At 30.7% G+C, this 21,337-nt stretch overlaps 8 protein-coding genes across 8 annotated transcripts; 2 read left to right on the forward strand and 6 right to left on the reverse strand.

The window, feature by feature from the left end:
- Positions 1 to 1,672: 1,672 nt before the first annotated feature.
- On the reverse strand, positions 1,673 to 2,263 carry BX663DRAFT_541231 (uncharacterized protein; the record flags this gene model as incomplete). The annotated part of the gene is made up of 1 exon (XM_051530772.1): positions 1,673 to 2,263. The coding sequence occupies one exon, from the start codon at positions 2,261 to 2,263 to the stop codon at positions 1,709 to 1,711; it is 555 nt and encodes a 184-aa protein (XP_051384923.1). The 3' UTR covers positions 1,673 to 1,708.
- Positions 2,264 to 3,259: 996 nt separating this feature from the next.
- On the reverse strand, positions 3,260 to 5,450 carry BX663DRAFT_549806 (uncharacterized protein; the record flags this gene model as incomplete). Its single annotated transcript, XM_051531173.1, has 4 exons — positions 3,260 to 4,470; positions 4,546 to 4,821; positions 4,886 to 5,274; positions 5,359 to 5,450. 4 exons carry the CDS (start codon positions 5,448 to 5,450, stop codon positions 3,260 to 3,262), a joined length of 1,968 nt encoding a protein of 655 aa, XP_051384924.1.
- Positions 5,451 to 6,223: 773 nt separating this feature from the next.
- BX663DRAFT_430646 (Alpha/Beta hydrolase protein) lies at positions 6,224 to 6,917 on the forward strand (the record flags this gene model as incomplete). Its single annotated transcript, XM_051522813.1, has 3 exons — positions 6,224 to 6,451; positions 6,629 to 6,683; positions 6,760 to 6,917. 3 exons carry the CDS (start codon positions 6,224 to 6,226, stop codon positions 6,915 to 6,917), a joined length of 441 nt encoding a protein of 146 aa, XP_051384925.1.
- Positions 6,918 to 7,064: 147 nt separating this feature from the next.
- On the forward strand, positions 7,065 to 8,902 carry BX663DRAFT_529878 (uncharacterized protein; the record flags this gene model as incomplete). Its single annotated transcript, XM_051530279.1, has 3 exons — positions 7,065 to 7,112; positions 7,180 to 7,314; positions 8,165 to 8,902. 3 exons carry the CDS (start codon positions 7,065 to 7,067, stop codon positions 8,900 to 8,902), a joined length of 921 nt encoding a protein of 306 aa, XP_051384926.1.
- A 1,443-nt stretch (positions 8,903 to 10,345) lies between these two features.
- On the reverse strand, positions 10,346 to 14,243 carry BX663DRAFT_535286 (uncharacterized protein; the record flags this gene model as incomplete). The annotated part of the gene is made up of 6 exons (XM_051530595.1): positions 14,059 to 14,243; positions 13,310 to 13,970; positions 13,027 to 13,232; positions 12,847 to 12,965; positions 11,896 to 12,757; positions 10,346 to 11,866 (listed from the first exon to the last, which is right to left on the reverse strand). Exons 1-6 carry the CDS (start codon positions 14,125 to 14,127, stop codon positions 10,346 to 10,348), a joined length of 3,438 nt encoding a protein of 1,145 aa, XP_051384927.1. The 5' UTR covers positions 14,128 to 14,243.
- Positions 14,244 to 14,766: 523 nt separating this feature from the next.
- BX663DRAFT_429980 (Bicoid-interacting protein 3-domain-containing protein) lies at positions 14,767 to 15,776 on the reverse strand (the record flags this gene model as incomplete). The annotated part of the gene is made up of 5 exons (XM_051522769.1): positions 14,767 to 14,801; positions 14,876 to 14,996; positions 15,072 to 15,225; positions 15,286 to 15,604; positions 15,677 to 15,776. The coding sequence occupies 5 exons, from the start codon at positions 15,774 to 15,776 to the stop codon at positions 14,767 to 14,769; spliced, it is 729 nt and encodes a 242-aa protein (XP_051384928.1).
- Positions 15,777 to 16,131: 355 nt separating this feature from the next.
- BX663DRAFT_306045 (kinase-like domain-containing protein) lies at positions 16,132 to 18,656 on the reverse strand (the record flags this gene model as incomplete). Its single annotated transcript, XM_051522048.1, has 5 exons — positions 16,132 to 17,520; positions 17,620 to 17,922; positions 17,998 to 18,030; positions 18,121 to 18,403; positions 18,483 to 18,656. 5 exons carry the CDS (start codon positions 18,654 to 18,656, stop codon positions 16,199 to 16,201), a joined length of 2,115 nt encoding a protein of 704 aa, XP_051384929.1. The 3' UTR covers positions 16,132 to 16,198.
- A 141-nt stretch (positions 18,657 to 18,797) lies between these two features.
- Positions 18,798 to 21,249, reverse strand: BX663DRAFT_501109 (uncharacterized protein). The gene is made up of 7 exons (XM_051526435.1): positions 21,151 to 21,249; positions 21,027 to 21,093; positions 20,929 to 20,959; positions 20,561 to 20,836; positions 20,210 to 20,469; positions 19,976 to 20,138; positions 18,798 to 19,889 (listed from the first exon to the last, which is right to left on the reverse strand). The coding sequence occupies exons 1-7, from the start codon at positions 21,212 to 21,214 to the stop codon at positions 18,834 to 18,836; spliced, it is 1,917 nt and encodes a 638-aa protein (XP_051384930.1). The 5' UTR covers positions 21,215 to 21,249; the 3' UTR covers positions 18,798 to 18,833.
- Positions 21,250 to 21,337: the final 88 nt, after the last annotated feature.

Below are 21,337 nucleotides of genomic sequence, written 5' to 3' on the forward strand. Positions count from 1 at the left end.
TATTATTATTGCTCATGATGAATAACTAAAAGAGAATTAATGAATCGTTCGATTTACTTTTTTTTTTAAAGTAATCTTATATTGTACCATTGCCCTTTAAGAATTGAATTACTTTCGATTCATTTCATGTACAGAATACTATAAACTGTCATTATTTGCATTAATTTCCAAGATTCAACCTGTATATTGTGTCTATATACTCTTTTTTCTTTTTAAGCTATTCAGTCATATTTTCCCATTATTGATATGATAACTGTAGCAAACATAAATATAAAAATATGCATATTTCCTTTTTTTTTTAAGATGAAGAAGATATAGTTATTTTTTAAACAATAAAGTAGCAGTTAGCAGAAACTAGAAGCATTTAACTAGTATTGTAATAATAAACGGGATAACCATTTCTCTTGTAGGGAATGTCTTTTATTAAACAAGTTATTTTATCTAATTATTTGCCTTTCTTTTTTTTTTAATGTATTGAAGAAAGAGATAGTATTTTTGAGCTAAAGTTCTTTACCTGATAAATTGTTAGTATTAAGAATACATAATAGAGGTAAGTAGGACAAGTAATAGCGGACAAAGAATGCATGGGAACTGTTTATTTGAATTCTTATAATTTGACATGTACCTATTGTTCGACATTTTGAAACACCAAAAAGCTATACAACTCAGCAGAATGAATGCTTTGTCTTCAGATTAAGCACGAGTTCATTCTTATAAATCATAATATAAACTACGTCTTTTATAAATACTTATTGTTCAAAATATATTTTGTGATTCGAATACTTGTCGTTTTTATCAATAAAGCTCTTTCATCTTTATATTATAATGGATATTTTATAATATTGCATCGAAGGGAATAATAAATTTCATTTCTCTATGTTTGTAGAAGATCTTAAAGAAGACATAGTCACACAAATCTTGGAAGTTAACGTTGCTGACGATGATGGCTAGAAAGCTTTGAAAGAGGCATAGTCTTTAATCTTGTGACGTTACAAAACACAAAATGAAGATGTTGAGGCAAGTCGTTAGAACTGGCAGCTTATTTGAGTGAAATCAAATTAAAAAGGCATAGCATAAATAGATCTAAATGGACTTATACAGGGTTGATTGGAGTGATCTAATGATGCTAAGAAAACCAGTAAGTCATATATAATAGTTTAGTTTGTGATTGTAAGAACTGAGCACTTTATATTCAGCTCATAACTTTAAGAAACAACAAAAAGAGAGTCGCAGAAGAAATGAATAAGCATACTGATTCTATTAGATCTACTATGGTACTGTAATGAATTTCAATATGTTCTCAAAAGATAGGAGTTAATATCACCCTTTCTTTAGTCTCGTAGTCCTTCCCGCGAGGATGTTTTTGCATTCTCATCTGATACAAAAATTACCAACATAATCTGTAAGCAGGCTGTGGAAGCAGCAAGATATAAGCTAAATTACATAAAGGATTTAAGTAAGCAAGAGTTAGTGTTTAAATGGTTTGAATTGGATGAGGCATTAGCAGCATTTTACAAAGTTTGCTGTACTTTTGTATCTTGGATTTTTGTAAAAAAAATAAAATAAAATAAACTATAAATATATATGTATACATGTATATCACTTTTTATTTCTTTATGTTTATGAAAGCACATTTATTTAGTATTAAATTAATATCCTTATATATAATTATATATTAAAAAGAAAGGGAAAGAGTTTTCTTTGGCTATTAAAACTTTTGTAAACGTATCGAATTCTTTGGTAAATAATGATGTGCTACTATGCTAGGTGATGCCTCATTAAAATGTACTTCTTGATGTGTATAATCGATTCTTAAAGCGCCATCTTTAATATGAGTGGTTGGTGTTTGAATAGCAGGTGGGTCTTCAAGTATAACTTTGGATTGTTTATTAGTAGTAAATTTGAATTTTCTTAAAAAAGTGGTAAACTTCTTTTTGATGTTTATCTTTGAAACTTCATGAGAAGCTTTATCGTTGTTCGTTTTCATGTTTATACTATTTAGCTGAGGATTGTCTCGTAATATCTGTTCAATATCAACAGTACCGTTTTCCTTACTCTTTATAGGGCTTTTTTCAAGTACAAGCTCATTTTCAACTTCATATGACTGAAGGTGATTGTTCTTCGTTTCAGTGCTAGTGGCTTGAAATTCAGTAATAGGAGGAAGAGCATTTGATTGTCTACGTAGTCCTGATCGTGTTGGAATTACTGGTGGCTTGTTTCTAACAGCAGTTTTGATAACTAAACCTTTAGGGCGTTCTCTCATGATTATGATTTCTTACAAATATATAAAATGTCTATTTCTTTTTTTTTCACTCGCTTATTTATATATGTTCTTAATAGAAAAAATCAATACAGTGTCCCTGAAACAAGGGAGAGAGAATTAAGTTTATTACAACACTTATTTAAGTTTTATCCATGTTGATTCATGTTCAAGTCTAAGATATTGATTGAGATAATATGTAAAATTGTTTAAAAACTAAACATTATTTTACTTTTTCCCAGTAGGTTTAATACAAAAAAGAAATTTTATGAATGAAAAGCATATAAAATTAATAAATTTTGTTCTTGGTATGCAAAGAGAACTTTAAAACTGCATCTTTAGCGTGTTTTATTAAGTCTCTTTTGTTCCATAATTTTTTTTCCTTTCCTCATGTCTTTAAACTATTCACTATATTAACTGTTGTCTTTAGAATGAATTATATTATCATAAAATAAAACTAACCCGATTTATGTGAGTATTTAAAGGATTAATTTACAAATTCTCTTGGGGGAGAAGGTTTTCAATCGAATAAGCCGTTCAGGCTTTTATTTAAAAAATGATTTTTTATCAATGGATATATTGCTAAATAAATCATTTTCGGAACTTGCAAAGCTAGCAATCCTTTTTCCTTTTTTTTTTTTTTCAAGTAAATGCGATCCTGATGTTTGAAACTGCAAATCAGTTCGTTATACAATCAAATTATAAAATAAAGTTTTAAAGCTATTTCATTTACAAGTGAGACATATAGAGTGAATCAGTTAAATCATTTACACACGAGTATTGTCAAACAATAATAGGAATTAAAATGTTCTTGATAACTTGAAAATATAACATGTAATAAATTATATGGTTTTAAGAAAAAAAAACAAGTAGTAAATTATATACTACACCTTTATAGAAGTACAAAATAAATTATGATAGATAATAGTACTTTTTTACTCTTTTATATCTTTTATTCGAGAATATACATGTATATATTTTTTTGCACTAAGTATAATTTCAAAGTAAGGTTTTTTGAGCTATATATAATTTGACTACAGCATCTACTGCGCATGACAACGAACAAATATCAAACCTGATAGGAACTTCTTCCTCTAAACTTCCAAGTTTATCGATACAACCCACCTGATAATTTGATTTTGTAAACCAAATATGACAATGATCGCATTGTCGTGTTGTCTTCTTCAATAAAATGCTGTCAACTATAAAGGGGGGCATTTCATAAGGGTTTAAGGCGCAGCTCAAAAATTTTTTAGTTACATCTTCATCTTGATCGAGTCGTGTTAGCAACACATTTTCTGGGCTCACCTTAGCATGGAAATCAGAATAGAAAAAATTTTGTTCAAACTGTTGAGACATTCTTGTAAAATAGACTCTTAAGCAAATTTCACGTAGAGATAAAGGTGATCTATCTGGACAAGGATGACGTTTATGAAATACAGAAGACCCTTCAGTACTATTACGTTGGATATTAACATGAATGATTGATACTTCTTCATTATCTGATATCTCTGTTAAGGAGTCATCACTCACGCTAAAATAATCATGATCGTCCATGATGCTAGATGGAATGGGGCTATAAGATGACGCAACTTTATCTGGTGCAGTAGTAGAATAGATCTCTGAAAGTAGTTTAGCTGTCATCTTTTCACGATCTGCTTTCCAAATAATGCCATTTGATCCAACAGACATCATGTCAAAAACATGATATGCATCACTCAAAGATATCAATTGAACATATGTATTCTTTTCATCAAAGATGTAAAAGATACCATCCACACGTTTGAGCTTAGGATTATCTTCAATAATAATTGATTTCAGGTGAGCACATGCCTCATTACGTCGAAGCTCGCAAGTGTAACAATCATTTAGAATACATTGAGGTCGATTGCACGTTTTAAAGACCGTACGAGGCACCAAAGCTTGAGGAATTGAATCATTTTCTCGAGCACGAATAAGACTAAGTGTGGAAGAAGGCAAATACTGAAGCCGATTAGCACGGATATCTATTTTTTCTAAATACATCATATGCATAAATAGAAAGCTAGGTAAAGATTCAAGCCGGTTTTGAGCAAGTCCTAACTTTATAAGACAAGATAAGGAAGCCATTGTATTGGGCAACTCATGAAGTCGATTACCGTTCAAATTTAGCCATTGAAGGGAACGTAGATAGCCAATCTCCTTGGGAATCTCTCGTAAACGATTAACTGCTAAATTTAACCTTACAAAGGAGGATATCTTTCCCAAATTCAGAAATAAAGTCGATGAAAGAGAAAGAAGTTTACATGAATGTAAATCAAGACAGCAAAGTTGTTGATAACCAGAATGTAAGAAATTATCAGGCAATTCTTCCAAGGGATTACCAGATAATAGCAACACAGAAAGTAACTCAGGGACTTGATAAATTAAAGCCATAGGAATTTCTTCGAATTCATTGAATGAAAGATTCAATGTTCGTAGTCTCTTGGGAAAGATATAACCTTTAGGAATAAATTTTATTTTATTACTTTGTAAACCTAATTCCTCAATTGTCGTAATACTAAATAAAACTTTAGGAATTTCTAATAATCCAAAAAAGAATATCATGAATATACTGAATGCTTCTTTTTCTTTTTTTTTTTCTACCTAATAATTTGTTGTTTGACAATTCTATCCCTCTAAGATATTTGCATTCTATAAAATCTGAAGGCAAATCTTCAAGATAATTGAATCCCAAGTTAATCCATTGAAGAGCATTTAGTCGAGGGAAAACACCTTTAGGAATTTCCAATAGAAAGTTTCTTGATAATGATAATGCAGTAAGATTACAAAAGATAGTAAGTTCAGTTGGGAATTTGTCAAAGGCGTTCTCTCTTAAGGAGATATACTTTATATAGTGTCTAGCAACTAACAATTCATGCGCATATTCTTCAAATGAACTTAATTGATTATTTCTCAAATGTAATTCTAAATCTATTTTTTCAAGTGCAATTCTTTTAATAGCTTGTCGAATCACTTCAATATTACTAGCAAGCCTGTAATATTACCATATTAATATTTAAACAGAATTTACCATTTCTTTTTGAACACTTGTAAAAAGAAAAGAAAAAGAAGCTTACCCAGTTGGTTGATTTGACAGATCAAATTTTAAACCGTTATGATCTAAATGATTGCGTATATTGCTATCAAGCTTGAGAGTGAAGAAGCACATCTTGTTCTCAGAAAAAGATATAATAATAATAATAGTAAAAGACAAACAAATACAATTTTTTTTTCAAGTATATTTACCTCTTAGAAAAAAAAATGCGAGAAATGAAACAGACTGTTATCTTATGTACGCACGTTTTAGGAAGTTTTAAAGGTTATTCTTATGTAATTAAGCAAATAGAAGTTTGTTTCTGATTATTTTACGATATTAAAGAGACTGAAGAAAGAAAAAAAAAAGCTCCAAAATTTAAAGAAAATACATGGATTAAACAAATGAAAGACTTTATTATTTAAGTCTTTAATAGTTTATAAATTTATGAAAATTCGTTAAAGTTTAAAATAAACGAAGCATAAAGTATTTGTTACTTTGATGATTCAATCCACTACTAATTTTTTTTTTCTCTCTTTCTTCTGTGTTTTAAAATTTTACTATAAAGCTTATATTTTTGTGTTGAATTCAGATTCTATTTTGTTTTGTTTTTTTTTTCACCAACAAAAATGCTTATAAAAGTTATCAGCTTATTATTCTTTATTAGTCTTTCATTTGGTATGGAATAATATATATCAATAAAAACAATAGCCACACTTTCATGATAGGCTTTTCTTCAAAAATGAAAAAAAAATTAATATATCCCTTTCTTCTATATTTATTTATTAAGCACAACAGCAGCAACTACAACAAAAACCTGGTAAATATTAAATTATAATACATAAAAGCATAGATAAAGATATTTAAACTCTTCTCTTTAAAAAATAAAAGTTGTTCTATGGCATGGAATGGGAGATGATTGCTGTAATGTTGACTCTATGGGAAGAATAAAATCTTTAATTCAACATCGATTACCAAATACTTTTGTACATAGTATTCGAATAGGTAATACAATTAATGATGATCATCAAGCAGGATTCTTTGGTAAAATAGAAGAACAAGTGGATACAATCTGTAAAGAGCTTTCAAAGATAAAAGAATTAAAAAATGGATTTAATGCAATTGGATTTTCTCAGGTTAAAAAAAAAAAAAAAAAAAAAAAACTCAAGTCAATTATTTTTATGCTTATATTTTTTTTTATTTTTCATGAAAAAATAGGGTGGATTATTTTTAAGGTACGCTACTATTTGAATATAAAGTAATTCTCTATTTGTACAACTTAACTTTGCTTGTTATAAAGAGCGTATGTTGAGCAATGCAATCGACCTAAAGTTCATCGATTAATTACCTTTGGCTCACCACACGCTGGTATATACACATACATACATATATGTATATATATATATAATATTAGAAACTTGATTAGAACTACTATTTATTCTAGGTGTATCTGATATTCCAAATTGTACAAATCCTAAAGATTTCACATGTAAATGGATGCGATCTCTTGTGCATAAAGGTGTTTATACAGATTATATCCAAAATCGGGTAATTCAGGCACAATACTTTAGAGATCCAAATGATCAGCAAAGTAATTTTTAAAAGAAAGAAAAAGATATAAATACATACTGAAATAGATAATGTATAGAATACTTGGAAAAAAATCGTTTCTTACCTAAATTGAATAATGAAAGAAAAGAAAAAAATGAAGAGTATAGAAAAAACTTGGCTTCTTTGGATCGATTTGTAATGATTCGATTTAGTGAAGATGTGATGATTAAGCCAAGTTATACAGCAGTAAAGCAAATCTTTAACTAAATATAGATTAACTAAATTAACTTTTCATTTTTCATTAATTTTATAGTGGTTTTGGATAGAAATAGAAAACCGTCAATTATTACCTTTACAAAATCAAACTCTATATCAAGATGATTGGCTTGGATTAAAGTCTTTAGATGATAATCGACGTCTAGAACTTTTAGTATGTCCAGGGAAACATGTAAGGAGATATACATATACTATTTTTATTTATATGTATATTATAGAGAGGGAGAGAGCGAAAGGGATTAAGAGTATATTTATATAAAAAAGCGTGTGTTTGCACTTAGAGAGAAATTACAATTTTGATGATAGTTAATATGTTATCTCACTATTTTTATTTTCTTATCTTTATATTTCCCTTTTTACTTTATTATAGATGCAAATAAGTGATGAATACTTGGATAAAAAAGTGATAATACCTTATTTAATAGAAAAAGAAGATTTAAGAATGATTCAGCAGTAATAAAAAAAACATTGACTTAACCTGAATAGGCAACAACAGCAAGACAAATTCTTAAAATTGTATGCTTATTTTTTTTATCTATCTCTTTGTCCCTTCCCTTTTCTATTACTACTATCATTGCCCCTTTCAATTTTTCACTATATCTTTTTTTTCCCTTTAATTCTCCTCTTTTCCTCTTTCACCCCTTTCTTTTCGTCTGTATAAATTTAATGCTTATTTTTATTTTTTGTTTTTTCTTTTTTTCCCTTTCCCTTTTTATTTTCACTTTCCTTATAAATATATGTAATATTTATATCAAAAAGAAAGAAAGATGAAAAAGCATTTAATCATTTTTCTATTATTATTGATTAATTCAATTTTATTAACTTCAACTTTACCTCTATTTCCTTCAACGTCAGATCAAAAGGAACAAGAAATAATTACTAAAAAGCAATCAAAGACATCTAGCTTATTAGATACTGCAAAATTATTATTATCAGATATCACCACGACAACGATTACCCCAGCAACAGTAACTATAACAACACCATTAACAACTACTGCAAGTTTATCTATACTGTCGAAGGAAGATCCTAATGCATGTCCAGAGACAGACTACAGGATACCTATTGAAAGATTTGCTCAACTTATATCCACACATTGGCACTTTGATCATTTAGATTCAATCAAAACAAAGACTTATAAAATTATATCCGAACAATTTCAAAAGCACATCTCTATTTCTATCATAGAATCTAATTCCCAATCACTACAACAAAAGGCATTTATTCAACCTTCATCTTCCTGGGATATGATGGATTTAGAAATTTTATATGCACAGATATTTGGTGCAATACAGGCGCATACAGAAGGAAGTCTACACCTTGCATGGGATCGTCTTGCAGACACATTAGGTCAACCTGCATTAGAATCACATATCAAACAAATTGTATCCAATTATTGCGGAGGATTAGATCATGATGCCTTGGGTGCATTTTGTTTAAAACAGAATGCAACACAACTTTCAACAGACTTTTACAATTATATCGAGTCTCAATTAATAGAAGTCTTTAGGACACTCGATAATAATGTATTGCCTCAATTATTATTAGATATCTCCAAGGATTTGTTAGATGTTCTCGACTATTTTAATAGATTATTTTCTTTAAATGATAATCAGCAACTTTATTTACAAGTTACACCATGGTCACATAATGATGTATTTGTGAAATCTAAATTGATGCCTTTATTGGAAAAATCTACCCTTAACGACAATCACTTGTCTGAGTTTTTTTCGAACTATGCTTGTCTTTCAAGGACTTGAAAATCATTAAATTATTAATATGCATTACATATACATTTGTATCACTTCATGTATACATAATATAAAAAAGAAGAAAGAAAGAAAAAAAAAAGAACTTTATTACGTATACCATGCTTTGTTTCCTATCACAATACACTTCACCATTATCATCATCCTCACTCTCATCTTATACATATATTTATATATATTTTTCTTTATATTTATACTTAAATTAAATACACACACATTCACTCTACACATACACACACACACACACACACGCACACACACACGCACACGCACACGTATACATATTTATATAGTACAAATAAACTTATTTATTGTTGTTGAATTCATTATTTGACTTTTTATTCTTATATAGTACGCAATACTATTTTTAAACAATACTATTTTTCGGTCTTTATTTTTTTTTTTTTTTAAGAATCATATGTAGAACAAAATTAAAATTTTGTATATTGGAAAACTTGTATAAACAGGCTTTATAATGTGTATGTAACAGCATTATATGTATAAGCGAAATGCTCTCCTTATATACATTATAGATTTATAATCGTTATTCATTGCTCTATTTTACATTGCTCATTATATTTTTCCTCCTTTTTTTTTTTTTCCTGTTATTTCAATTGTTCTATTCTCAGTTGGTCATTCGCTTGAAAATAACTCGATCAAAAAATTTATAAACAATTAGACTACTTTTTTTTTAAAAAAAAAAAAATATTCATATAAAAAAAAAAGATTTGGTCAAATGACTGAAGAAGCTTTTAAAAGAAAGTTCATTTGAATATTATTAATGAATGCCAATAAATATTTAATCCGAAGATATATACCTGCATATTATTGAGCTAGTTTACGAATACTATGCTAGTAAATTAAAACAACAACAACAATTCTCTCCATAAAATTTAAATAGTATTCAGCGTAACAGCTACGTAAATCGATAAAGGTCTCGAAACTTTCTATCCGAAATGTAGATCATTATATTTTTTAGTGCAGGGTCTGAGTATTAAATAATAAATACGATATGTTCCCTTACGTTAGGTATTATTATTTTTTTTTCTTTTCTTTTAGGTTTAGTATGATAGTAAAAGCTCTTTTTTTTTCTCTTTCTCTCTCTCTCTCCTAATTTTCTTTTAAGAACGTCAAAAGACATTGAAAACATAAATAATAAAAAAAAGTTTGTTGCTGTATGTATCTATTTCATTCATTATAATGTCTTTTTATATGTATGTGTGTAATAATAATAGTAAAAAAATCTCCAATTATATAAGGTATTTTACGTGTAAATTAATAATTATTAGTATTTATTTAGGGTGTGAATCTCTTTTTCTCTTTCTCTCTTTTTATTTTGTAAATGTGAAATTAGGGCAGAAATATGTATTCTTTTTATTTTATTTTCTTTTTATTAAAAATACATGTTTATATATTTGTGTATATGCAATATTATTATAATGTCTCTACGTTACTATTATTGTCACTATTTGGTGTAGCATTAACAGGTGTAGCAGGTGGATTGCCCTCTGACGCCGCTGGTGTGACCTCAGATCCAGGTTCAACAAAATTAAGATAAAATTTGGGACAGTTCTTATTGGTCTTCATATGTCCCAATTGTCCACAATTACCACATCGACGCATAGCACCTTCTCGTTTACCTCTAATCAAACCCAATACAGGATTTTCAGCTAATGCTGCTTGTTTGGCTAATTGTCGCTGTCTACGTCGTTCTGCATTTCGTTTCAACTTGGCCAATTGGTCTTGAATACGTTTCTTCATGCGAGCATTCTTTTCTTCATCATCAGTTGGCTCAAGGGCTTCAGCACTCGTAGCTTCTTCTTCAATCATTTGACGCTGTCTCAAATAGGATTTCATCACAACTGGATCACGGACAACCTCCTGTTGCCATACCTTCTCTCCATTCTTCTGTGCAATCAGTCGCTTAATAATCAAATATTTATTTTGATTATTGACATGGTAGCTGGAACTCATACTACCGGTAACAGAGACATCGTCATCATCAATTTCAGATGTAGCACGATCATAACGGCTTTTATGATAGAAGGAAGGTGTTGCTGGTGAGGGTGACATACCATGGCGATGTCCATTCCAATCATATTCAGAGGGACTATCTACTTGATCTACATCTCTTTCCTCTTCTTCTTCATTTTCGTGATCAGAGAGCTCAGGCTCTACCTTGTTACTCAGGGCATCTAATTGAGCTTTCCAGATTCGTGCAATTTCTTCCCTATAAATTTGTTGCTGTTCAGCTACATTATATCGATGTGCACTCTTAGGTCTTGCTTCAATTTGAGCTAACTTTTCTTCTGCTGATTCACCAGCACGCAAGAAGATATCCTTCATTGAGACACGAATAAAACTAAAGCCTTCACCTCGACCCGTTGGATCACCTGCACCATACAACTTCAACATAGCTTTACCTTGAGTTGCATTAATAAAATTACGTGTTGAAAACCATGGTGCTAATTGTTGTTCAACTTCTAGCTTTGAATCTCCTTCTCCATTCTCATCATCGTCGTTCACATCACCATAACCCAAGTCTTGTAAATGTCGCTCACCTACCAACATACTCTCGTAGAGACAGACCATTTCAGGCGTCACCATCTTGCGCAATTCTTCTTCACTGGGTGGCTCTCCACCTCCCCGCGTCTTCCAATATCCACCTCCTCCATCTTTACTACGACGATGAAATTCAAGGAATTCTTTAAGTCGTTGACGAATCTGAATATCAGAATATTCTGGAAATTTCTGAGCAAGCTTACTCATTTTGAGGCGGTGTAATGGATTACGTTTAATAAGTCGATAAGCAACAACTTGTAATCGATTTTTAATAGTTGTCGTGACCTTACGCGAATGAGGTCCCGGTACTTCTTGTACAGGGTAAGATTGACCGAGTGTAAATATGGCAGGGATCTCTCGTAAATAATAGCGTGTATGTTCTTTGTAAGTACTCTTGATCATCAAAAATCTGTATGTCGTACATCATGTCGGAAGAGCGGGGCACGAATTAGATTGTTATAGTAGACAGAGATAGTTTGGCCAGGTTCAACATTACCAAACGTCATAAAAGGTGATGTATCTCCAATATCAAGTACAAAGGGTTCACCAATATCAGCTGTAGGAACATATTCATCCTTTGGCTCTGTCTTTCGATAATAATTAATCACAAGTGTACCCATACCCATATTAGAGATAATAGGTGGATTTTCTTCAGAATACTCCATCAGGACAAAAGGTGAACTATCCTTAAGCGTTAGCTCCTTTGTACTTCGAATATCATCCGTATGTCCTTTCTTTTTATCTCTCCTTTTCTTCTTGCTGGCTTTCATACGTGAAAAATGAATATCAGTATTTATGGGTAATTGAATAAGAGGACGATGGAAAGATCGTAGTTCTTGCTTGCTTAGTTTAGTTTTATAGAGGGCAGGATGCAATCTCAGGGCAGGTAAGGCATGTTGTACAACAAGTTGACCAAATGTCTGTCGAACACGAATAAGACGTCCTGTTAAATGTGATTCATAATGCTTATCGTTTGATAAATTAAATCGATTTAATGGTAATTTGTTATGTGGTTCAGTGTCAGTATGGTATATTTGGATCTTAGGCAAAGGTCTAGGAATAGGCTTACGCCCCTTCTTAACATGTTTAGGTTGAATCAACAATTCTTTGGTGGCTTCAACCTCTTCTACATCAAATAGCATATTAGGGTCATTAAGATCGAGTGAAATTTTCATTGTTTCCGTTGATGGTTTTTCTTTGTCCCAAATGACAGCATCTAGCCAGTCACCTTCTTCTAACTGCATATTCAAATGCTTAATAACTTGTGTTTCTTCTTCAGCTTTACTTATTGGTTCAACAACGGTTAATGAATTACTATATATAAAGTAAGTATAAGGAATAATATGTTAGGCTTACGAAAATAAAAAACTTACCATGACTCTGACTCATCATTATCGTCCCAAATAATATCATCTTCCCATTTCTCTAACACAACTGAATGATAGATTTTTTCATCTTGTAATATGTTAGGAGGTAACTCAGTTGTTGCAGCCTAATAAATAAATAAGTAAGAAAAAGAAAAAAAAAACTCCTCTTTTATATATGTATATTACTCTTTCAGCAAGTTCTTCCATATATTCATCATCTTCACTTTCATTGCTACTGCTATCACTTTCTTTATTTAATGTTTCTATTCTTCTCTTTTTCATTGGTTGTTTCGCTTGTTGGTCTATTCGAAATCTATCAAATTTACTGGGCCTTAAAAACATAGCTCGTTCATCTCGTTCAACTTCATATTCATAACCATCTCCAAATACAACTAAACCAAAAAAAATAAAAAATAAAATAAAATATTAATACTTTGCTTCAAAATTAAAACTATTCGTCTTCATTTACTTCTTTTATGAGGCGTTAATTTAGGAGGACGTTTGATTTTTGGCATAAATAATTCTGAAAATTTTAAAATTTTATCTTTTTCAAAGCCAGGAAATAGCTGTTGAATATCCACTTTCTCTTCTTTTAAAGGTTGTTGTTGTTGTTGTTCGTCCATCGATGAAACTGTTTCCGAAGGCTTTACAATATCATTTAAAGTAACGTTGGTATCTTCCTGCTTAATAGGTTTTTCTAGCGTTACTGCTGCTTCTGCTGCTTCTGCCGCTGCTGCTGCTGCTTCTGCCGCTGCTGCTGCTGCTGCTGCCTCCTCTTCCTCTTCTTCTTCTTCATCATCGTCATAATTATCAGTAACAAGAGAAAGTCGTGATCGAGGTAAACTCTTTTGCACCATGCCCATTCCACGTCGATAATATTTCTCAGAAAACATAGGATCTTCTGGTATCACTTCGTCAAAATCGGAATAGTCAACGGCATCTTTGGCATGTGTTGTAGGTGGTAGGTTGGGTATACGATCCGACACATTATCATCGTCTTCTTCTTCTTCATCTTCATCGTCACCATTATCTGATTCTTTAATTTGTACATTCTCAAGACCAAATGTGTCACCACTAAAGATTCGTGACATCACATTGGCATCGACGCTAGAAAGTGTTTCTTTTAAATCCTAAATTAATGAAGTATTTAATAATTATATATACAAAACTCTATACATGTGTGTATATTTATAAAAGAAAAAGAGAGAGAGTTTTTACATCATCTAAATCACTTTCAAGACGTCCTTGTTCATCAACGTTGCCAAAGAAATAGCCAGCTAACGACATTTATATTTGAATAAACTGCCTAATTAGTATATGTATATAAAAAAAATATATTGATACAATTGAAGAAGAAAAAAAAAATGTAAAGCACCAAAAAAAATCTATTTGCGTCATCAATTTTTTTTTTCTGTCAAAAAAAAAAAAAAAAAAAAATACCCATCAATTTGCATAAAAAATAGTGTTTGAAGGTCTTAAAATATGAGTTAATTGCATACAACTCTGTATACTGTGAAGGATAAATACATTATTGAGAACCATTATTTACATGTTCACAGATGTTACAGATACAGAAATGAATAATAAAATAAGACATTTAATACTTTGATTATAATCCAAAAAAAAAAAGAAAAAGCCCAAAGCGTTATAAATATGATTTAAATACAATAAAGCATTACATATAATAATATACTTTTTAGTTGTGACAATTTTTATGTAAAACATCATATCCATTAGTTTTATTCTAAATGACTACATAGACTTCTTCTTTATCAAGTAGTGTAAATGTCAATGGGGTATTTTTTTTTCTTAGTAGCCAATCCCTTCATTAATCCATTTCAAGCATTTCTAATGCTTTCAAAATTTAGACTTTTTTTTTTTAAGAAATATGTATATTATAATCAATCAAACTTATTCATCATCATCTTATTTAATGTAAATTAAAACGGGTCTTGAAAAGCCTATACAAAATATAGGTTTTAGTACAACAACTTCAAACATAAATTGTTTATTTTATTTTATTTTATTTTTTTACCTTTAACTTCTCCCTTTGGTATACCTAAATCATGATATTCTTTGAATCCCAACTTGTTGATTAAAAAATCTGTATAATGTTCAGGTCGAAACTCGAGCTCCTCTTGAACATTTTTGGATGGCTATGTAAATTATAACTTGAATTAGTCCAGAACACACACATAAAAAAAAAAGGGATTGAGAAAAAAAAAACCTACATTAATTTCCTTGGCTCTCTTTTGAAAAGTATCGAAATCTTGAGGTTCTAATACAAATGTACCACCAGGTGCTAAGGAATCATAAATTTTTTTAAAAAACGATTTTAATCCTTTATCTCCGTGATGCAATTGAATCCATTTTGTTATGCTTAATCTATTATAAAAACATTATTTAGTTTTCATTTCTTTTTTTTTTTTTTTGTTATCTTCTTACGCTAATATAGTATCGTAATGGTTTGCATGTTCCGCTTCTTTTGTAGCAATCCAATCTAAAGTTTCAAAATGAACATTGTAAGGATATTGATTCTTTTTTTCACTTTCAAGTGTAGGTGGAAGTGCCATCGGCATAAGACCAAACATATTTGTCATGGACTGGGGGAAATAGTGAAATCGAAAGCTAAGGTCAATTGCATCGTCAGTTTGTTTGTGAGGATTTTCAAGTGAATAAGCAATACGAAGATTTTTTTGTGCTTTGTATATTAGCTTTTCATCGATATCAATACCATGAACAGAGGCTACATTGTATTTCTTGGCTAATACGTTTTATCCTTGGTCATCAACACATCTTGTTTTTTTTTATAAAATATATACGTATATATATTTACCTAATGCTATACAAATGTTGCCAGTATTACAACCAATATCCAAGATATGCTTGTTTTCAAAAAGCGATCTATCCAAAAGGTCAATGCGAGGATCAATCATTGTACCGTTTTGCTTGCGACGCTTTCTAGAAAAAAAAATGTTAGGCATAGCTTCAAAAGAAGAAGAAGAAGAAGAAAAAAAATGAAAGGGAAAGGGAATGTAAAACAAATTGTTAATTATTATACTTTACGTATAGTAATCAGGAAAGTTTCCATAAATGAATTTTCCAAATGGTTTCTTTTCTTCTTTTTGATTAATGGTACCTTTGCCTTTAGTACTTGAGGCTATAGATGTTTCTTTATCAAACGCTTTACGCTTTGTGGGTCGTGAATCATCGTTTTGATGTGATCCCTGTCGCTTCATTATTATATAACACAGCAAAAAAAAAGAATGAATGAATGAATGAATAAAAGAAAAAGAAAAGAGGAGAATTGAATTTCGGATATTTAAAAGTTCATAATATCATCCTCATATAATTTTATTTATAACCTTATAGTATCTAAGATTTTTCTACATAAATCCTTATACTGCCATGAATCACCACTTGTACGCCTAAACTGGAGTCCACGCATACCTAATAGCCATGGTATCTTGACAATATAAATATCAAACTTAATGCAACCACCTTTCAAGACAACACATTCAAATCGATCATCCATTTCTCTATACTTGATATTCTGTTTATGTAATATGTTAATAATTTCTAACCTTATCTCTGAAGCCTTTTTCGTAGATGTTGTTGAAACAGAAAACAATCCTTTTACATAAACAGAATGTACGATATGATCCGCCTGTGGTTGTTGGGTACTATTGTTTTGATCGAGTAAATCCCTAGAAGAGGGATGCTCCTCATTTGATTGTCTTTTACGCACAAGTGCTTCATCATCTTTACGATGAATCTCTTTATAACTCATCATTGATTTACGACGTTGACTGTATAGCTGCTTCTGCTGCTGCTGTTGTTGTTGTTGTTTTATAGATGGTATATCTTTGATAGTAATTGATTTGGCACGTCTTAGGAACCGATCTAATTTACTATTCGGTGTTGTCTCTGGTGAAGAGAGATGCGTATGATTGTTTAATGTAGTTGTTGTCCTCTTTTCATTGAATGAAATCGAATTATCCTCTATTGGGATAGCATGTTGACGACTGAATCGACGACTCAATCGACGAAAGAGATTAGAGGGTGTCGAAGGTTTTGAACTTGTATCATCTGACCTGTGTTGTGAAGGATAGCTTCTATTTGAAGAGTCATAAAAATAGGGAGGAGGTGAGAATAACAAGTCTGTCTGTTGTGAATCCTGTGTTGTTCCTCTATTGTTATTCGTCGGACAAGAAGAAGACACTTGTACTCGTCCTTGGTTGTTATCTGCATCATGAATAACAACTGAATTGTCAAACATGTGTGTGTTCTCGATAGAAGAAGAAGAAGAAGACGATGATACCTTATGATTTGCAACAACGGAACTAGCTTTGTCATTTCGTTCCATATGTTCTTTTATTAAATAATAGATAGAAATTAATGGATGATAGGGCTCTGATTCTGAATGTTGCTGGTATTCTGTAGATGTGATCAACTTCTTCAATTCCTCACTGATAGCTTCTTCTGATCCCAACTTGAATCCTTGCATACCACGCACAATGTTCATATCAATTGGTAATTCTAAAGGTTTTCGTTCAGGAAGATAGTTATCCACAATACAATCATAGCCTTTATTCATCCATGGATGCATGATGACCTCTGATAAAGTAGCACGCTTCTTACGATTTGTACATAGCATACGTTGTAAAAGTGATTTACAATCTATATGCATACAATAGTATTAAGTTGTGTCATTTTTTAAAAAAAAAAATAATAATAATAATAATGATAATAAAGAGGAGGGATAAGCTTGATATATACCTGTGGATAGGTAGGAAGGGTATTCAATATGGCCTTGCTTTACTTTGTTATGCATTCCTGCTATAGTTGGATCATCAAAGGGTACTTGTCCTGTGACCAGGATATAGATAACAACCCCAAAGCTCCATATATCTACTTCAGGGCCTATATAAGTTCGACCCTCTAATAATTCAGGAGCGGCAAAATAAAGTGAACCACAAAAGGTAGATAAATAAGAATCTGGTGAAAATAAATTGGATAAACCAAAGTCAATAATTTTGATATCCCCACTACTAGAAATAAGAATATTTTCGACCTTTAAGTCTATTGCTCAATTCTATATGAGTCCCAATTCAAGTTATGTATATGTGTATGTATATATAAACTTTATAACCCTACCTCGGTGTACAATAGAATTACGGTGACAATAGTCTAAGTAGATAATAAGCTTAATATGTGTACATATGTGTGTATGTATTCCTTTTCCTTTTTTCCTTTCTTTTTTTTTTTTTTTTTTTTTACCTAATGCACTTGCTATTTGTCTCGCAATATGTCTTGCATGCTTTTCCTTTAATCGACCATGTGAAATAATATAATCTAGTAACTGTCCTCCATCCACATATTCCATAAACAAATAATAAAAATCATCTACTAAAGCCATTTCATATACTTTAGCGATATAAGGATGATCTAATAAAAGCATAATATTCGCTTCTCGAATTGTACGAAGTTCTCTATTTTTTTCTCGTTTTCGAGTCATGTTGGGTGTAGTATTAAATTTACGTGGTATAATTTTGACAGCAAGCTATGTTACAAATGATGCTTTTATTCATTCATATATAGATAGATAGATAGATATTATAGTGTATTAGATATTATATTACCCTTTCGTTTGTATCTGCATTTAAGGCTAATTTCACTTTTCCCATTGAACCTTTACCTAGTGTCTTTGATAAAAAATATTTCCCTATTACTTTTCTAGATTGTTTCCTGTATTCATGCTCTGATGACGCATGGCTTGTATTCATAGTTTCAGCTTGTATTGATGATGTTTGCATAATAAAAAGAAGAGGAAGAAAAAGAAAAAAGGAATTGAATTTAAAAAGAAAATGACTTATCTCGAGGAAAAAAAAAACAAGTAATCTGATGTTAAAAAAAAAAGATATATATATTTATACATGTATATAAAAATATGGAATTCTTTTTATTGCTTATTTCTATAAAAGAAAAAAAAATTAACGGTAATTGTTATTATTATAATATGCTGATGAATATGTGTTATTAGGATATGCTGGCGTATTTTGATGTTGTTGTTGTTGTTGTTGTTGTTGGTCATAATAAGGTTGAATTGGATAACCTTGTTGTGATAACCTTGGCGACGGTTGTGGATAATAACTACTTAATGTGGAATTTCTATGAAGATAATTGGGCGCTACATTTTGTTGTATCATAGGTGATGATGATGAATGATAAGGAGCTGATGTTGATTCCATTGTATCAAAGGCAGAAGTAAAGACAAAGACTTGATCTTGAATGACACATTCAATCTTAATTTCTGTTAAACCAAAATACATACGAATCGTTAGTGTTATTTTATCTCCTGGTTTGACACCTTCTAATTTTGGCATGCGAATCGGGAAATGACCGACTTTCTGGATAGATGGATCTGTTGTGAGACGTGGTACAGGACCATCCCCATCATAAGCATATAGATCAGAATCGGTGTCATTTGGATAACTTATCACGAAAACCTTGGAAATACATTCATCTACTTTAATCGTCTGTCCCTTATGAACATAAACACTAAAACGTTGTCTGCAATAAGTGCGACCATCGACACCAACAACAGAGAATTCTGGAGGGTCTATACCCTCTTGGAATAACATACGTGTTTCAACTCCATAGGTACGTCTAGAGACACGCTCAGTGACAGTTTGTGGATTAAGACCAAAATAGACTGCACCTCTGACAACAGCTAATTCACCTCGAGGTGGGACACCAATCATACCTACACGATCAGCAAAGACATCCTCTACTCGTTTAAAAAGATAGTTGGACTGTCCAAATCCTCCAACTAAAAAGATAGCCTCTAAATTAGGTGACTGCATAAGTTGGTTATCAATTAAACCCAAAACCTGAGATACAACGGGTTCAAATATTTCATTACAGAGTTCATGAGCAGGTAATAAAAGACATCCATTTTCCAGTCCAATGGATGTATCTGTTAAATCGCCTAATCCCATAGAAGCTGGTAAATCCAAGAAATGATCTTCAGTTCCATCAAATTCCGGCTAAATATATATATATATGTATATATGTATATGATAAGTATGCAATTCATATGTAATATATACATATATATATGTTATATATTTACTTTAATAATGTTCACAAATGCTTCCATAATATGTTCCATAGCTGAATCATTAATAGGACCAATATGTGCAAACTTACGTATAATATAATCTCTCATTCTAGAATCTAGAAATCCTGATCCACAAGTAGCACCATGACCATTTGTAACTTCTTTTAAAGTACGTCTATTCAATTTCAAGTCATGATGAATATGTATATATAAGAGTGAAATTGTATACATGTATACTATTATTACCTTCCTGGTATAGTTTCGTCAATTTCAAATACAATCAAATCTACCGTACCACCACCTGCATCACAAATCATAAAACGTTGACCATGACTTAAATTAAATTGCTCTGATTTCTTTTCACAATATAATGCAGCTGCTTCTGGTTCTGAAATAAGTGTTAATCGTTCAGGAGGGTCTGAACGTAAGATAAGTCCAGCACGAATAGATGCTTCACGCATAGCTGCCTTTGCACGATCTGTCCACATAGCAGGTACTGTCAAACACTTTTAAACAAAAAAAAAATTAGATATCAGTTATAACATATTATTATTATTATTATACAATGTCATGTCATGTCAAACTATTCTACTTTACATATCTAAATTTACTTTGATCATAATTACCAGCAAATCCTTTCGATAATTCTGCACATACATGATTATGAAATAAATGTAGATAATCAGCAATGACATCAATAATATTAAGATTATTAGGTAATGTCTCGTTTTGTAAATGTTCATCAAGATAAAGTTTAAATTTTGATAATAATAATAAATCTGAACTATTTGGTTTTATTGCGGTTCTTCTAGCGCCGTGTCCCCAATCTAATATTTGAGTAGATCCTTTACGATAAAGTGATAACGTAGGTGTCTAAAATAATAAAAATAAAAAATAAAAAATAACGTGTTATATACGCTATCCTATATCAAATATGTATTTATATACATAGTATGAGCTGTTACTTTTGGATAAATATTATTGTTTTGCTTAGGCCTAAAATAACAATAAGAATCATGTATTAGTTTATTAAAATAGAACATGCCTCTATTTATTCATTTACCATTTCACAATATCAATAACTTCTTCGTTTTGTGCAAAAGCATAACAGCAACCAGAAAAGGTGGTACCTAAAATATATACATCAGATAAATTTTTTTTTATTCTATTCTATTTTATCTATTTACCAAAGTCAATACCCACAATAACGGGGTAATCACTATAGTTAAATTGACCACTTTTAGTTGCCATTTCTGTGCTAATAATAACAACAAAAAAAAAAAGAGGGAAGAAAAGGAAAAGAAAAAAGCGACATTTTTATTGTAAGTTTGATTACTATAATAAAACCTATTAGCGGAGAAAGAATACTTTTTG

The sequence above is a fragment of the Cokeromyces recurvatus genome (assembly GCF_025118155.1).
Source record: "Cokeromyces recurvatus strain NRRL 2243 chromosome Unknown BX663scaffold_6, whole genome shotgun sequence".
Lineage (NCBI taxonomy): Eukaryota > Fungi > Mucoromycota > Mucoromycetes > Mucorales > Mucoraceae > Cokeromyces > Cokeromyces recurvatus.

Coding starts and splice junctions, on each gene's coding strand:
- BX663DRAFT_501109 (XM_051526435.1), bottom strand. CDS start 21,214: ATGGCAACTAAAAGTGGTCAATTTAACTATAGTGATTACCCCGTTATT. Junction 20,837..20,928: donor ACAATAATATTTATCCAAAA/GTAACAGCTCAT, acceptor TTATTATTTTAG/ACACCTACGTTATCACTTTA. Junction 20,470..20,560: donor ATCAAAGTAAATTTAGATAT/GTAAAGTAGAAT, acceptor TTTGTTTAAAAG/TGTTTGACAGTACCTGCTAT.